This window comes from Bombina bombina, chromosome 2, assembly GCF_027579735.1.
Source record: "Bombina bombina isolate aBomBom1 chromosome 2, aBomBom1.pri, whole genome shotgun sequence".
NCBI lineage: Eukaryota > Metazoa > Chordata > Amphibia > Anura > Bombinatoridae > Bombina > Bombina bombina.
In genome coordinates, this window is record NC_069500.1 from 176228732 (window position 1) to 176247747 (window position 19016).

The 19016-nt window shown below is 36.7% G+C and overlaps 1 protein-coding gene across 1 annotated transcript in view; it reads left to right on the forward strand.

Annotated features, from left to right (window-relative positions):
• The window catches only part of LOC128647710 (uncharacterized), a 50200-nt gene extending 38548 nt beyond the window's left edge, over nucleotides 1-11652 (forward strand). Inside the window, exons 4-5 of the mRNA XM_053700451.1 lie at nucleotides 3103-3238; nucleotides 11207-11652. Of these exons, the coding sequence (XP_053556426.1) occupies nucleotides 3103-3238; nucleotides 11207-11459 (389 nt within the window). The 3' untranslated portion in view covers nucleotides 11460-11652. The remainder of the gene's footprint in view (nucleotides 1-3102; nucleotides 3239-11206) is intronic.
• Nucleotides 11653-19016: the final 7364 nt, after the last annotated feature.

Consider the following 19016-nt stretch of genomic DNA (forward strand, 5'->3'; position numbering starts at 1 on the left):
CGCTGGTTTCAGCAGTTACGCTGAAGCCTGCTCCACATATGTAATCTTGCCCTTAGTCTGAAAAGAGTAGTTGATTTTTTTGTGACTATTTTAAGTTTATTTCCACTCCTCCTACATCATGTGACAGCCATCAGCCAATCACAAATGCATATATGTATATAATGTGAATTCTTGCACATGCTCAGTAGGAGTTGGTGACTTAAAAGTGTAAATATAAAAAGATTGTGCACATTTTTTTAATGGAAGTAAATTGAAAAGTTGTTTAAAAGTGCATGCTCTATCTGAATTACGAAAGTTTAATTTTGACTTGAGTGTTTTTTTAAGTTTAACCCCTCCTTTCTAACAGTTATAGTTGTCAGAAAGTATGTGCCCCTTTACATCTATAAATTCCATATAATTCTAAAATTTAAGAATGCGTCAGAAAAAAAATCAAAATAGCAAAGCAATGAAATAACATAATACCTCTACAATTAAATAACATAATCCATCTACAATTTTAGTGGAAATACTAATCCATAATTAATCAGTTTGGATACACCTTATATCTAAATCCTGAATCAAACCTCTAGGGTCAGTGTTCTTAACTCAAACATCCACTTACCCTCTAATCTTAACAGTTGTTTATCAATATCTCCACCTCTCTAATTCTTTTTTACATTTAGCAATATCTGCATAAACCAAAATATTTTGTATTCGCACCATTACTTTTGGCAAAATGTTTGGGTATTGGTAGATCCTTGTTCCTCTACAAATCATAATTTTCTATACAGATCATGTGTTCCCTTATTCTATCATTATGGAGTCATTTAGATTCCCCCACATATTGGGTTCCACAACTGCATACAATATCTATTAGTGCACCTAATATTGTCCTTTATTTTATAATTTTTTTCCCATTACACTAGACCTCCTTTTTGTCTTAGATGAATGCCTGCATACCTTACAGATAAAACAAGTGTAAAAAAACACTCACCCTATTACCAAATAGATCCACATATTTACCCTCTTCCTTTTTTAATTCTGTAGGAGCCAAAATTGGGTGCCTTTTTATAATAGGACGGTCTAGTATTAGCTCTCATGTTATCCCATCAGTTTTTAGGACTGGCCAACATTTTCTTACTATCCTTTCTATTAGATTTTTATTCTCACTGTATCTTGTGATAAATGGTATTAGAATTTTGTCTTTTGGCATTTTGGTTCCTTCTTTTTTCTTAAGGAGTTCTGATCTTTTCCTTCCTTGAACCAATTTTTGTACTAGTTGTATTCTTTCTTTATCATAACCTCTTTTTATTAACTTATCTTTAAAGAGCATTGATTGTACCTCATAATCATCTATATTGGTACAAACTTTCAGAATTCTTCCCTTTGTCCCAGAATTGTCCCTTAGGGAATATTTTCTTTCCATTTTCTGTGATGGCAGCTTCCTTGATGTATATAATATATTCTAGTGTTTACTTTATTTTGCTCTATAAAAAATCCAAATCTTAGAAATTGATATTGGTTCTACTTTGCCTGTTTGCGGGCGCACATGATGATTTAGCTCTCCACTTGTAATCTAGCCTTAATATATTAAATAATCTTCTGTATCTAATTTCTTTGGTTTCACTTTTAATGTCTTCCTTTATAGTTTCTTATATATATTTAATGTGTTTCTCTCTTTATTTATATTCCTCAGTTTCTTCAAAGTCCTTTAGTTTTTCTTCAAATTCCTTTATCTCAGTATCAATTTTATTTAAGTATTTCTCCCCTTAAATCTTTAATCAATCGCATTAAATTAAAAGACGTTTCTTCTAAAATGTCATTCCATTTCTGTTTAAGTTCTATATTATCTACATTAAAAGAACAGTCTCTTAATTCTGAATTCACTTGGTATTTTCTTTGAATCTATAATGTTTTCTAAGATGTATTCTGTTCTGTTTAATTTCAAGAAGCATATTTTCTTGTAATTCTTTCATCATGGTATATAAAGTGTCAATATTGTTTCCAGTTCTAACATTGATATCTCCAGAAAAGAAGGCTATACATAATTTTATACATATCACTTCTTAAAGGGATACTAAACCCAAATATTTTCTTTTCTGATTCAGATAGAGCCTGCAATTTTAAGCAACTTTCTATTTTACTCCTATTATCATTTTTTCTTCGTTCTCTTAGCATCTTTATTTGAAAAAGCAGGAATGTAAGCTTAGCAGCCGGCTAATTAGCGTCCACTGGTATTATTCAATGGAGCGCAAAAATTTGTTTTCACAAAATCGATATTTAGTACTGCACTTGTAATCTGGCCCTAAATATTATTAATTATACATTTAAGCTTTTACACACATTTGCAAGGAGATCACATATATTAAAGGTATAGTATATTATTATTCTTAGTTTTCAAGGGACTCGTTTTGTGCCATTTTAATGATATGCCAGTCTTTTCAACTAAAATCCTTAAAGGGACATGAAACCTAAACATTTTATTTCATGATTTAGGTAGAATATACAATTTTAAACAACTTTCCAGTTTACTTTCTTTTATCAAATTTGCTTCACTCTCTTGGTATCATTTGTTGAAGGAGCAGCAATGCACTACTGATTTCTAACTGAACACATGGGTGAGCCAATGACAATTGGTACATATATGCAGCCACCAATCAGCAGCTAGAACCTAGGTTGAGCTTACATAGATAAACCTTTCAGCAAAGGATAACAAGAGAAGGAAGCAAATTAAATAATAGAAGTACATTGGAAAGTCTTTTAAAATTGTATGCTCTCTCTAAATCATGAATGTCTAATTATGACTTTACTGTCCCTTTAACGGCAATCACAGGGGAAAAAAATACATGCTCTTAATTCTTTAAACATGTAGTTTTATCACTATCCATCCTGCACTTCTAGGTGTTTAACAAATTCAAGCATGTAATCTTTTCACTATACACTTTTATGTTCTCTCATTTTAGCTGTATCATTGTCAAAATATCCTTATGTATGACCTGTATATTATAGACATTTTGTCATCTACTACCAACAAAATGTATGTGTATGGGTTTATAAGAAAGCTCACAATAATCACACTGAAAATAATGGAAATCTCACCCCCTCCTCTCTGTTTTTCTTAAGTATCATCAGTGACACAAACAAAGCAAGTTGTAAATGAATCTATTCTACAAAATCATGAATGGGACAGGACATTAAAAGAAGAAAATCAACAAATGAGAAAGAAAATTCAAGACATGAGAAACAAATATATGAAAAAGTAAGTAGTAAATAGATCGACATTGTATCTATATAAATACCTAATACTGATGAACCTATGTAAAAGCAGCCATTTACATTGGAGATTTCAGGCATCCTGTGATAGAAGCAGTGTGCTTTCAAAGATTATTGATCCTACTGTCTTTTGACAGCTGTACCTTGCACTTTGGCTGAGCTTACAAAACAGAAAACTGAAGCTTTACATATTTGCATTTTTTTTTTCATCCATGGTCTAAAAGTTGCATAAGGTATATAAAAAGGCCGACTTCCGTTTGGGGTGGAGCTTGAGAACAGCATGCTCCAGAGCTGTGCGGTGACCAAGCACCGCTGAAAAAATCTTACCCAAGCTATCTAACCACTTACCCCAGCAACCTAGTGGGGATATCAGTGTGGTAATACTCGCAGCCAGGAGACCCTGGCTGTAGAGAAGCTGGAAAAGTCCCTATCTTTTATTGGACTGAATGTGTGCTGAATGAGTACCTGGCAGAAGGCACAAAGCTAAGCGGCAACATCCTGGGGTAATTAAATACCCTAAATACCCCCTACCTGGCTGTTAGAGTTCCGGAACCAGTGCGTGGTAGCTGGTTGCTGTACGGAGGACAAGGACCCGACACGCCACGGACAGCTTCCTGCAGTGCCTGACAGGAAGCCGGAGGAAAAGCTAGTGCCGGTGAGGAGGTCCGTCGCTTCGCGGAGGGATCCGTGCTGGGCCGACCAACCTCATCGGGAGCTGGGCTGCTGAGTCAAGGCGGTGGACCGGGTTCCTTGGGTTTGCTGGGAGCGAACACAGCCGCTTTGGGATAATCCGGGTGCCTGCACCAAACCGACGGGGAGCCTCTAGAAATTGTTGCTGCCGCAAGTATCACTACTGTATCTGCCTTTGTTTGTCATTAACTTTGCCAGACCAGCTGGTCTGAAGAGAGTCAGTTAGCCTTTAAAGAGATCACTGTTTATTATGCTCTATGCCGGATACGCTGTTCATATATTTACTCAGGTCACCCTACTCCTTATATTTGGTATATAGGTGTTCTCCTATAAGGTGGCCTTACTAACTTTAGCTGACTGTGGAGGTAAAATCCTACAAATGGCCTACTTCACTTTCTCTGTCTTTCTAAAGGGAAAGCTAAAGTCTGGAGGAAAACGAAAAGGATAAAAGTCGAAGTCAAAAGGGGAAACCTGATAATTTGCTATTCATACTTGCAGGGTGCTAATTAAGAGACATAAGAATTGTACTTTTTGAAGATCTTAAGGACATTTGTTTGGTATATGTGAAATTTAAAACCTTCATGTGAATATAGTATGGGGGTTGGCTTATTATCCCTATGTGCTACTTTTACTGCAATACATATATGTTAAACATATGGTTTATCTTTACCTATCTATATGTTGGAAAGTGGTGGTAACACCAATTTTTACCTTACCGGATTTTCTATGCTGAATCTGACAATTGAATAACATTTGCTAATATCTTTGCTTATTAGGCTGACTTGCCATTTTCTAGACAATTGTTTTTTTTTTTTTTGCTATCCACGAAATTCCAAGGTGGAGAAGGGAAGAAAAAAAGGAAAAAAAAAAAATCTCATATTTTGGGTTATTTGCTCATTAGGATTTATATATTGTAGCAGTTTTAAGAAAGACCGTTTTTTTTCAACATTGTGCATAGTCTATCCTCTCTTGTGGCTAGATTATAGGTGAAAAGGGAAGGGGACAAGAGGAAGGGGAAGGTAGGGAATTTATATAAACACTTTGACAGGCTTATTTTTTTTGTTTTTGCTCTTTTTTTTTTTTTTTGTGTGTGGTTTTTGTTTAACCCCCTAGTTGGGGGATCACCTTATAATTTAAGATACTCACATTTATTAAAGGAGAAAGGGAAAAAAAAAGGAAAAAAAAAAAAAGGGAAAGAAAGAGGACCCAGAGGTCCATCACTTCAGCTAGTACAGCTTTTTACTTTCACAAGTGTTGTTTTTCGTGTCCTTGCAGTGGCGAGGCTCTTAATAGGTTGGTTCACATCTTAGTATTAAATTTTCACTTGCACATTTAATCTATGGAAAAATTCGTCACACTGACGAAAAGAAATTCACCGGTGATGCCTGCTAGAGTAAAAGATAAAAAATCTAGAACAAATGATACCAGTCTTGATGTTACATTAGGTGAATTAACTCCCCCTTCCCTTGATATTCAGATGTTGATAACACAGCTATCAGCGGTGTTCTCACCTCAATTTGAAATGATTAAAAAAGAAATTGCGGGTATGACTACTGAACTGTCGTCCCTCTCCACCGAAGTCAGGCAGTTTTCTGCTAGGATCGGTGAAGCAGAGGACAGAATTTCTGACCTTGAAGACCGTATAAATGCTCAGGAAGTAATTATTCAAAAGCAGGATACCACAATTCAGAGTATGCAATTGCGCCTGGAGGATATGGAAGACCGCTCCAGACGTAATAACATACGCATTGTGGGACTACCAGAAACTATGGAATATGAGGATTTAATGAAATTCACTTCCTTTGAATTACCTTTAGCGTTAGGAATGCCAGCAGATTCTTTACCCATAGTAATAGAGAGAGCACACAGGATAGGTCCTAAGAGAACACAGTCTGACGGCACAGCTAGGAGCAGAATGTGTATATTCAAAGTACTAAAGTTCCAAGACAAACTGGAATTATTAAAACTTTCTAGAAAGAATGGCCCCCTACAGCTGGGCAATAACAAGATCCTACTCTTCCAGGACTTCTCTAACGAGACGTCCACGAAGAGAAAGCTAATGGCTCCATTCTGCTCACAACTAATAAATAATGGATTTAAAGCCCGTATGGTCTACCCGGCCAAGGTAATAGTTGAAGATAGGGATTCTACACTTGCTTTCCAGGATATTGAAGATATCAAAAGGTTTATTAGTTCAAAAATTATAAAATGAAAAATTGATACAGCCAAGTTATGCTTTATTATGAATAGATTAATGTTCGCCAGGCTATATGTGGTATATATGTGGATGAATGGGGTGTGTGTCGGTAGATGTTATGTCATTTTAATTATTTTTAAATTTTTCCCTTTCCTCCCCCCCCCTTCTTTTTTTTTTTTTTTTTTTTTTTTTTTTTTTTTGTCCCTTCTCTCTCTCTCTTCTCTCTCTTGGCTATGTTTCATCCTGGGGAAAGTAGAAATGATTGAGTTAAAAGATTTTTTTAGGATGAAATGACTGGATTAAATTTATGTTCTTGGAATGTAGGAGGTATATCCTCCCCTAAGAAGAGAAAGCTTATAATTAAAACTCTTGCTAAGAAGAGACCAGATATTGCCTATATTCAAGAAACCCATCTTACCGATATAGAAGCTGCAAAACTCAAAATTAAATGGGTGGGTGAAGTTGTTGCCGCGGCAAGTATAGACAGGAAATGTGGAGTAGCGTTTTTATTGCATAAAGACCTTGACTACAAAATTTTACATATAGAGAAAGATCAAGAGGCAAGATATATCATACTCCAAATTCAAATCAATCAAGCAGTATATGTCTTATGTAATGTATATGGGCCCAATAAAAATAGTAAAAGTTTTTGGGAAAAAATAAAAATTAAGATCTTTCCCTTCGTGGGGGAAAAACTTATCTTAGCAGGGGATTTCAATATGACACTTTTTCCAGAATTAGACAGGTTCTGCAATACAGATGCTAAAGAGTATAAGAAAACTGCCAAATATTTTAGAACATTTTGCACAAAGTTGAAACTGGTCGATATCTGGAGAGTTAAACACCCTGATTCCTTGACATTTACTTGTGAATCGAGAGCCCATAGAACTTTTTCTAGGATCGATTTGTTTTTAATATCTGAGGCTCTTTCAATTGTTCAAACTAATCCGGGAATTGGTGACATATTGATATCCGATCATGCAATAGTTCATCTCACTCTTCCCTCTTCATCTAGTTTCTCGAAAAGAACGCAATTTTTATATTTTCCACGATATCTTTTGAATAGTCCCAGATTTTCTAATTGGCTTAAGCAGAAATGGAGGGACTACTGTACACATAATATTGCTTTCTTTGATAGAATTGAGATTTTCTGGGAGACGGCCAAGGCTGTCTTACGAGGTGAAATTATGAGTTATCTAATAAATAGTAAGAAAAAGGCTAGGGCTCGAGAACTTCAGCTTTCTAATAGTGTTAGAAATGCTTACAGAAAATTTTTTGAGGAGCGTTCTATAAGTAAGTGGAATAAATATCAGGAGGCGAGAAGAGAAAGAGATGTTTTTTTAGACCAGAAATCCCATATTGAAGAATCAAAACTTAATAGCCAATTTAGAGGTCTTTATGGAGATTCAACTAAATACCTAGCAAAATTAATAAAAAATAGAAAGAAAAAGAATTTTATTCTAACTATGAAAGAAGATGGTGTATGCCATACAGAATCAATGGAAATTAGCAGAATTCTGTTCTCTTATTATCAGAAACTATATTCGAAGCAGGATAGTAATGTATATATACAAGAGAGATTTTGGTCAAATATAAAGCTACCACAAGTTCAGGAAGAGGATTTGATATTGCTTAATGCTCCAATCGAGGCAGATGAAATAAAAAAAATGATAGATAAGATGCGACTAAATAAGGCCCCCGGCCCAGATTCCCTCCCGATAGAATTTTATAGGATACTAGCCCCGGAAATCATTCCTATATTGGAAAGGTTGTTTAATAGCTACTTCCAGTCAGATAGCTCCATCTCTTCTTACTTCTTAGCTGCCAACATCACGTTAATTCTTAAAAAGGGTAAAAATCCGGAAGAACCAGCCTCTTACAGGCCCATATCTGTGTTGAACACAGATTATAAAATTCTGATGGCTATTATATCTGACAGGCTCTCCTCATTGCTGGATAACATTATCCATACAGATCAAACCGGTTTTATTAGATCTAGGACTTCTATTAAGAATGTAAGGAAAATAGTGACTTTTCTGGATTATTCTCATTTTCTAAATGAGAAAGGAAAAAAGAATTGGATAAATGATTGTGCGATTCTTTCCTTAGATGCTGAAAAAGCATTCGATGCTATATCTTGGGCCCATTTAGTTAGAGTACTACAGGAATTTGGCTTTAAGAATCAATTCTTACAATTTATTCAAAAAGTCTATAGAAATCCAATTTCCTTTCTTATTGTGAATGGCCAGCTATCTCAAAAAATCACTTTAGGACGGGGAACAAGGCAGGGTTGCCCGTTGTCCCCTCTCTTATTTAACTTGGCACTAGAACCCTTAGCTATTCGCCTAAGAAATGTGTTAGAGGGAATCAGTATGGGCTCCTATATTCTTAAGATCCTGTTGTATGCAGACGATCTATTGGTATTCTTAAAGAACTCCGCTCATTCAATTCCAACCACATTACAATGTCTAGATGAGTTCAGTTCGTTTGCGGGTTATAAAATAAACTTTAATAAAAGTGAACTCATGTGGATTAATAAATCTAGGAATAGCCTACAAGACCATCCATTTAAAGAGGTTGAGGCAATAACTTATTTAGGTATAGTACTTCATAAAAATCCGAAAAATTGGTATCGGTTGAATTTTTCACCATTATTTCTTAAAGTCATATCAGATTTGGAGTTATGGATGACATTTCCACTATCTATCACGGCCCGTGTAAATCTAATAAAGACATTCATTTTCCCTCGTTTACTTTACCCCCTTCAGAATCTCCCACTTTTTATTCTTAACAAGGATCTGCGTAGACTATATTCCTGCTGTTCCAAATTTATTTGGAACAACAGGAAACCACGTATTTCTCTAGATAGACTTATGCAATGCTTTGAAGCAGCAGGCCTTGCTTTTCCCAACTTTAAATTATATAATTGGGCTTGCCTAGCCAAAACGGCGATGGATTGGATTGTGGAGAAAGAATTAGTGTCGTCTATAGAGATGGAGACTTATATGGTTTCTCCTTGTGCCCTGAAAGCGATATTACATTGTCCTATTCATCTTTTACCAATACAGATACTCTCGCTAATTTCCATTAGAAACATTGTCGCGGCTTGGCAGAAGTGTTGTATAAGCTTGGAAGTAGATTACTCATTTTCGGTATTTTTACCGATCAGAGGAAATCCTCAATTCTCTCCCGGGCTTAAACAAGTAGTTTTTAGAGAGTGGGCTGAAAAAGAGCTTAAATATATTTGTCAGATTTTGCCTCAAGATGGGCAACTAATTTCCTTTGGGATTCTTTCTCAACATTTTCAGCTACCTAGTTCCAACTTTTTTGCTTATTTACAGGTCCGTCATTTTATTAATTCATGTAAGTGGGATATGAGTAAATTGAATGCATGGTCGGATATCAATCTATGTCTTCAAAAATTTGCATTAGAAAACCCGTCCATCTCTCTTTTATATGATATTATGCTTTCTAAACAAGCATTAATCCTGTCAAATAAATTGATACTATCTTGGACTCCCTTTTTCCCTTCAATTGATTTTGGTAAAATTCAACGTAGTTTGATAAATGTAAAAAAATGTGAAATTCCTAGGAGTTGGAGAGAATCTCATCTAAAACTTATTAATAATTATTATATTTCCCCGTTAAGATTAGCTAAGTTTTATTCTACTTGCAACGGGAATTGTCCCCGATGCAACAAATCGAAGGCTGATATTTTACATATGTTCTGGTATTGCCCAAAAATTATACAACTATGGCGTAAGGTAGAATATTGGTTTAATTTACAATATAAATCAACTATTATCCTGTCACTTGATGAGATAATCTGGTTAGATGCTCCCGGTAATAGGGGCTTTTTATGCTCATACTTTAAATAACATCATACTAGCTGTTAGACATCAAATTCTTAAACATTGGAAGGACACTTCAGCTCCTGGATTTTCGCAGATTTTACAAGAGATTCAAACTCAAATCATACATGAGTCAGTCCATTTAGAAACTATATCAGAAAAGAGAATAAAAATTTTCATAGCAGGCTGGCTCCCGATTATCAAAACATACCCCTTAGCGATACAAAAAGTTATTCTGATGCCATTCTTGTCTTCAAGCTCTTTTATGGACTTTGTAGCTTTAGATCTTTTCCCACATACATGGATAACTAATTATAGAGAAATATAAGGCTAAGTGTGTCTGGGGGACATAGATTTAGTCACAGACTGAAATTAGTGAGAGAGGATTTCGAGAGCTCCCTTTTCCCCTCTCCCTTTCCCCCCCCCCCCCTTTTTTTTTTTTTTTTTTTTTTTCTCTTTCTGGGTTGTATGTGTGTATGAATAGGTAGTATGTGGGTATGATCAATATTGTTCTAATTTGTTTTGAAAAAGGAAAAAAAAAAAAAAAAAAGCCAACATTTTGTACAAATTATGCTATTTGAGAGTACATTTTTTCCAGCTAATCAATGTATCTATGAAAAATGTATTTTTCGTTTGTTTGTTTTATGCTTTTCTATTGCTGTCACACCTGACCCTGTAGGGTATGTAAAGGTGGGATCTTTATTGGATTGTACTCTGTGTTGGAAATAAATAAATGTTATAAAAAAAAATAAAAAAAATAAAAAGGCCACAGGAATAATAAAGAGCAATGTACCCACTGCAAAAATGTGCACTCTAAACTGAAGAGTACAATAAGGCTTGTCAAGAAGTCAACAATATGACTGATATGTGAATGTCCACCACTTCTGTCACAGTGTATGAGAATGGCGGCACCCTGTGTGAAAGAGCAGAGCACTTGTAAAGGGTTAAAATAAGAGAGAGGGTTAAAATAAGAGAACAGCTTTAATGAGAGCTACAAGCACAAAAGGAAAAATAATAGCATGGTGGGTAGTAACTACGCTACTGTAGTGTAACCTAGCAGTTTAATGTCCCTTTAAAATTCGGTTACACCACAGTAAATATTTTGTAATGTTCTGAAAAATGAAATGGTTGCATAAAGAGTTCTGTAAAAAATGGCTGTTTTAGTAATATGTAAAAATTAAGATGTCTTAGAAAATGATATATATTTTTTCCACAGTTTACATGAACTTGATGAGTGGATATCTTTGGCTAAATGGGAACGTGACCTTGCTATAAAAGAGAGGAACATTATCTTAAGTGAAAACGAAGCTCTTCAAAACCTGAACACTGAGCTTGAAGCCTTGCTTAGAAAATTGCAGGAAAGGACTCTCCATTACAATTTTCAGGACGTTGGGGTTAATAAGGATTTCACAAAAGAAAAATCCAGAAAACGTTACCCAGGTTCACATGTAGAACTTATTTATAGCTGAGCCATATATGAGTTTCTTCTGAATATATACTGGAAATTTGCACCTTGTGGTGTGTAATGGAAAATGGAGAGACGGAAGAAATTATTTTCATCTGTCTAAAAAAGTACATGAAATAAGATGATCTTTTTTCCCAGCATGTTTTCGTTTATCTTTAATTGTAAACACTATACAAATAAAATTGGCTTTAACTGTTGTTGTTGTTTCAGAGTGACAATTTGATACACACCAGCCAACTATATTTTCTGTGGTTGGCTTTTCATGCACAGCCAAATTTCTCATTGTGCAAAGTGTGCAGTTGCCTAGGGTTGTCTCCATTTAGGGTTTTCTGCATGGATGGTTATGTGGTACAAATTTATAATCCATTTCCCACTTTGTATTAATATTTCAGATGCAGACCTGACAACACACTAAAACTAAAGGTAATCTGAACTGAGTAATTAAAAATCTTTTCTGCAAAAAAAAATCTTTGTAGACCTTCTGCAGTGAGTGTTTATGCTAGTGGTTGTGCTACTGTGTATAAATGAGATAAAATATGTTGAAACTCAACTATAATACCTATAGGTATTAAAGATGCGAATCTGAGTATTGCCATTGAAAGAGTGGGTGATAAATCCTGACCAAGATTCTAAAAACACCAATTACATTTACATAAAACGTTTTGCACACATTAACTAATGTAGAATCTGCTAACCTTTTGTGTGCCTTCAGCTGTTATTTGTAAATGTCTTTGTATTGAGACAAGGCTGATTCTTTGAAGCAAAACTGGTTTATTTTAACAGCCAATACAAGCTTAATACAAATAAAATACAATGTAATTAGGTAAAAAGAAATACAAAAATAACAAAAATATGGAGTTCATAGATATAGCTGTCTGCAAGTTGGTAGCATACCCATAAAATGAAAAGGTACAGGGCTTCTGTGTAAGTCTCTGTGTGTGTGAGTGTCTATGTATGTGTGTATGCAAATGAGTGAGTGAGTCTGTGTAAAAATGAGCCCTTTTTATACTGTATAAATTCATTCTATCCCATTTATACATCTCTTCCCCCCCAAGCCATGTAAGCAGCTGTTTTCACCAAACTTCCTGATGGAGTCTGTTTATGGTTGTTCACAAATTTGTTTATAGTCCATAGTACATCAAAGGAGTTGTAAATTCCCATTCCAAATGTGTATCTCCCATCTGTATGTCTTTGTGTATTGCCATTTATTGGTCACTTAAAAAGGGTTGTTGATGATCAATCTTCCTCCAGGGAATCCATTCACCCAGGATGTTTCCACATCAAAGAGTTGGTGATCAATATCAGTTTTCCATTATCTTTACCCAACAGCAACACATCCTTCCAAGGAGACACCTATGACCTCCATTTGATACGATGAATTGGCCTCCATTTGATACACTGAATTTGCAATAAGTTAACTTGTAATGAAAAGTATGATACAACAATCCTCCATTTGGTCAACAAGATGACCCCACTTGTATCTTCGTTTGGACTTTCCTCCGTGCTTAGGGTTAGGCCTGGGATACAATCACTCCCATTCACACTTATACATATACAGTACAACATTCTAAAGGTTAGAGCTCAGTTTTATATCACTGCTGGCTAGATGATTTGATTAATGTCACGTTTAGGGATTATGCAGTGATTTGTGGAATGGCCTTCTCGGTTGCAATTTCCACACACTTGTGTATGATACAATGTAGAAGAGGCAATTTTTATCCCAATTTGGGCCTCAACTTTCATGGAAAGAACACTAATCTTTTTGTATAGACGTCTGGTTAGACAGCACATACACCCCTGTACCAGTACTAGCATGACAGCAACAATGCTTATTACAACAACTGGATGTAACAAATAGTTATATACACTTGTATCTGTAGCAGAATAACCTAATAAACTTTCCCACCAAGATATCACAGCATCCTTCTCTAAAATGTGTGTTACCCTTTTTAGTTCATTCTGATCATGGTGAATAATGATTGTAGCTTTTTTCTCATCTTGCTTTAGTTTCTCTAGCAAGTATTTGTCTTTATCAAATTTAACTAGCCAGTCATGCAGTTGCTTACCCATACCTAAATTTAAGGCTTTTATGTTCACAGGGCTCTGATAGGTGAAATCCAAACTAAAGTTAGTAATTGTAGGAACAATATATTTCCATAACGGGGTTCTAATTTCAGTTATATTTCCTAAAGTACACCAAGCACCTCTAGATACATAGGTATCAATGATACACTCATTATCTGTGACTAGAGACACAGCTGTATCATTTAGTGCAAAAAAACATACCCTCTTATGTCCCATGTAATATATTGGTGCTCTCTTTTTAGAGATTGTTTCCCCATCTAGGAGACAAACTGAGGCATTGTTCCAGCAATTTTCCTCTACAAATCTATATTGTCCCTGTGTACATAAAATATCATGATTTTTATGTTGACAAAGAGAAATATCCACCTGTTGCCATCTCCCATTTTCTCTGATCACATAGGGGTAATCTAATCTTGGGTGCAATAATGTTGATTGTCCACTTAGAATACCAATAGATATTACTTTATATACTGATGTTAATGTTTCACGTGAAAAAGGTATTAAGGAAGAGGCATAACATCTGTCAAAATCATGATTTATACAGCCAATCCAGGCATTTGTCCACCATTGTGAGTGTGTAAAATGCAAAAATATTGGTAAGGCTGCACGGGCTTGGGATAATAATTCAAAAGGGTATAAACCATTATAGAAAGATTGTACTATTAATTTTAGGTTGGTGGATAGTTCTGTTTGTCCTTGGGTACATGCTAAGGCCCATGATACATTCTTGCCTAACATAAATTCTGTTTCCACTGATTCTTTAAAATGATCTATCAAATTCTTAGTTACATCAACCTGAGTATTTACATGCCCTTCCTGCATATTATTCAGAATATGATTTATTTTCCTTTGTATGTCTAACCCTTCTTTACTAGCAGAGGCTATGGATGAAAGTTTCTTTCTTAACACCTCTATATCAATACCATTAACAACACCCATTCCTGTTCCCATTCCACCCAGTATTGTGTTAAATATGTCCCTTTTCCCTCTAATGTGGTTTTGTTTAAGTGAATCATATCCCCTACTTAGATGATTACGTTTTTCTTTTGGAATAAGCCAATTGTTCAATGCAATTATATGGTTTTGTGTGTATTCTGTACATTGAGGGTAGTATGTTTTAACTAACCACTGGGATAGATTAAAATGCCAAGTTACAAAATTATATTGAACATTTTTGGCAAGTATCTGGGAAGAGTCTAAATTAACCTGAAAGGGTTGTCCTTTCTCTAGGTGTTGGGATTCATGAGAACTATTTGAGTGTTCATCTTTACAATATTCTACATGATCTGGTGAGGCATCTAATATTAGCATATCCCCTACTTCTATTGACAACTCTGGAATTTCACATTTCCAAAGTCCTAGTGCCTCTCTGTAAGATGAATATGGTCTAACTATTGACCCCTTAACACCTTTGTATACATGATTGTTTTTTACATATCTCCCTCGTTCATACTTAACTTTAACATCTGTTGTTGTGCCTACTAATTCACTGTGTGTGATTGAAATATGCCTTGGGCTTCTCATGGGATCAATGGGATCCTTCCAATGGACAGCACATTCAATCACAAATTTACCATCCTTTAAATTGCTATTCCCCTTTGGTATATTTTTATCTGGTAACATAGATTTCTCATCTAACCAGTACCCTGTAGAATTTACATATATCACAAGATCAAAATAAGGTTGAAGATCATCAGATCGTACAATCTGTGTACCATGTGTTAATTTTAGCAATCCTCTTGTAGAATTTGGTTGAAACCTGCCAAATGAAAAATATATTTCCAACCCATGTTGTTAGGGGTAATATGAACCTGATGGCAGCCATCTTGTTCTTCGCAGCCATCTTGTTCCTCGCAGCCATTTTAGAATGAATAGACTTTATTATACTGGGTTATTATGCAGTGAGAATATTATGCATGTTATGAGTTTCTTTAGCTATTCGGCCTTGCCAATGTACCCTGGCCTAACGCCTAGAAGTAAGATAGCATAAGATAATGTAAACAAGAGGCTTTAGACACTTGGTTGTCTCTGCAGATGGTAGTTTGTTATGACTCTGTAAATATTGTTATGAGAAACTCATGTTCTAGCTTTTCCATGTATTTCTGCTCTGTATAACTGTGTAAAATGACGCGGTCCAAACGTGTCATCCCCTTAACCCTATGTGCTGTCTCTGTACGCTATAAGACATGATTACAATGTTCAATAAACATGAATAGCTTTGGATCATAATGCTGCGTGGTCTGAATCTGTTCAGGGAGCTCCTTATCAGATAAATCTGCATCTGCCTCTCGTGGTACCGTAGGCCCCAGGCTTTGGTCTGCGCTGACACCCCCCCGTTGGATTATACACCTTACAATTCTTGGTGTCAGAAGTGGGATTCGCAGAGGGTAAGTTATCGTGGTTTTATTACGCTGCTTTCCTTCTGTGAATTTGAACCTAAATTTAATTGTTTGTATTTTTAAAAGGTGTAATATATGATATAAGGTTAAAGGGGTTCCTGTGGTTGAAGCACAGGTTTGCGGAGGTTAAAGTCCTGCCGGCAGTTGTGATAACCCCTCCAGACAGGTAATCAGTCCTGTGCTGGGACACGACAGGTATTGTGAGTCCTGTCGGTGATAAGCGCGCAAGTAATATATGAATGCCAGTTGACGGGAGGTTCTTTTAAGATAAGGTCCCCCGGGCGAACTTGGCAGTGACATGAGTAAGTCTCATGTGTGTTGAAGTTTCCCTGATTTATTCCGTTATAGAGTTTTGGTATCCACTTGAGGCTGGTGTTGCTATCTGAGGCTTTGCTTTTGCTTATTTTGCTTTGTTTATTGTGCTGTGCATAGAACATATTAAGTGATTGTGCATTTTATTATTGCTGCTGCTAATATCGCTGTAATTATTTTTGTGTAACAATGGGGTCTGCACACAGCAAAAAAATGTGATAAAAATGCTGATCAGAAATGTAATATTAAGTACAAGACTGTGCAGCGTGTACCATCCAGTGCTGGTAAAAATACTGTGCGTGTTACAAACCCTAAGCCAGTTAAAGGGGAAACTCCAAAAGACTTTGTAGCTAGAATTGCAGGACAATATTATGTAATTCCATTTGTGGATAACATGAGTGGGTGGAGCGAATCCTTGTTCCCTCAGGAGCAAAATCCGTTCCCCCGTATAGGCTCCCTCTGTGAACCGCATGTAACTATGATAAGAGGGATGTGTTTAAAGGATCCTGCTTATAAGGGACCAGAGGGCAATCCTAAATGGGATAAGAAATACATGAAGGAATGTGGAGAGGTTTGGATAAAGCTGTCTGTGTTTTGGACTGAATGCAATATCCTGCCTCCACCATATCTGGCTGTGCCCACGGCATCAGCGGCTGTGCCCATACCATCAGCCGCCGTGCCCACGGCACCGGCATTGCCCCCACCTGCCCCGACACTTCCTCCGCCTCATCCATCTGCACTGTACCCTTCGTTGTCTGTGCTTAAGAAAGCACACAGCGTCAAGGAGATAGAGCAGCTGGAAGATGTTGCTGTTGCCACTTTAAGTGCTAGAAAAGGGTTAACTGGTTCTCTTCAGAGCAGTACAGATGCAGGAATGTCTGAAGGGGAGGGGGAGAGAGTGGAATGTCGGGCTCCTGGTAGTGTAAAGAAATTAGCTCTCACATTCCCTAACAGTGTGGGCAGAGAAGGGGGGTTGCAGAGCCCTGCAAAGACATCTAAATCTGTAAAAGCGAAAGCTGTGAAAACTGCAGCTGTCACAGGTCCCAGTCCTATAGGGAAGCATACGAGATCACACACGCAGGGAGCAGACACTGATTTAGAGGATGATGTGAACATAGAAGCACAGTTTTTTATAATCGGGGACCAGACGATGATTCGTCCTCCCGACACAGACCGCTTGATGGATTGGGCATTAAAATATCCTGATCCTGTAAAGCATCCGATGGGAGCAATAACTTATCTTAGACGGGTGACTAGAGATATGTGTCTGGGTGGTCCAGACTACAGGTTTTTGTTGAATGTGATCACTAAATACACAGATGTGAATTTTACTGAAGTGTGCAAGTTCCTGGATACTAAGTATGATGTTCCAGTGAATGATGATTATGTGTGGAGAGATGCGTCTGTTGTGAGTGTAATGTGGGAGGATGTTGAGAAATTCTTTAAAAGTCAGCATGGTGATCGTAAAGATATTACGAAAGCTGGTGCATGTAAGCAAAAGAAGGGCGAACAGGTGTCTGATTTTCTGAAGAGGTTTGGTGATTGTTGGCGACAGGAATGTTGTTTGGGTACGCAAGGAGAGTTGGCACAACTGTATGTGCAACACTTGTTGAATAATATGCATTCGCAAACTGCACAATTGGTGAGACAGACAATTTCAGGTATTCATGCAATGAAAGTGGAAGAATTTGAAAAGGCTATAAGAGAGAAAGATGCAGCAGATGTTTTTCGTGTGTATAATGAGAAAGGTCAGGAGAGTATGTTTAATGCGTCAGGTAACAGGGGAGGAAGAAAGCAGAATAGAGGGCAGAATAGAAGCTTTCGAGGAAGGGGAAGAGACAGATTTCAGTGGAACGGTGATAGGAGACAAGAGGCACATAACTCCACAGACAGATCTTGCTGGAATTGTGGGTCTTATGATCATTGGCAGCAGGACTGCCCACAGCCTAGAAGGGATAGAAATGATCAGTATGGTGGGAATAATAATTCCTCCCAGAATCCCAGCAACACTCCTAGATATCAGATACCCTGGACTCAGTCTCCTTCCCAGAATCAGAATAGTACCCGCTAGGATTGCCAGCAGAAGGGACTGCTCACATGTTATACTGCTCAGTTGTCGTATCATTGGCAAGATTTACCCTTAATGTCTTTAGTTGTGCAAGGTGTCCCACATGATTTTTTGGTAGATACCGGAGCAACTAAATCTAGCATTTCTGCTAGAGAATACAATGGGCCAGTGACTAATACATGTGAAAAATCTGTTGGCATTACAGGAGTCCCAATTTCGTGTCCCAGGACGCCTCCTTTGGAGGTGTATCCAAATGACAGCCCTTCAAACAGATTTGTTTATGCTTTTCGCATAATACCCAATAGTCCTGTTAATTTGCTTGGAAGGGATTTAATGGCTAAGATGCAAATGTCTGTTAATATTGATTGCAAGGGAGGATTGCATGTTGACACTCCCTGGGATTCAGTTCCGTTGCTGTATGCAGCTGATCCTGAACCTGCCCTTACTAAACAGTTGTACCTTGATAAACTCAGTTTACAGACTCTTGAGAATGTGTTTGAGTATGCCTCACACCCTGACAAAGTTGTGACACAAGCTTTTTACAGACCTTGGATTACTGATCATGTTGAGAAAGAGATGTGGAAAGCACCAGTTAATGCAGTTGTACTTACACCAGATACAGTTTATGTGCAAACACCAGAACATTTGTGGACATGGAAATATGGCAGGAATATTGTAAAAGATCCTAAGGTTATAC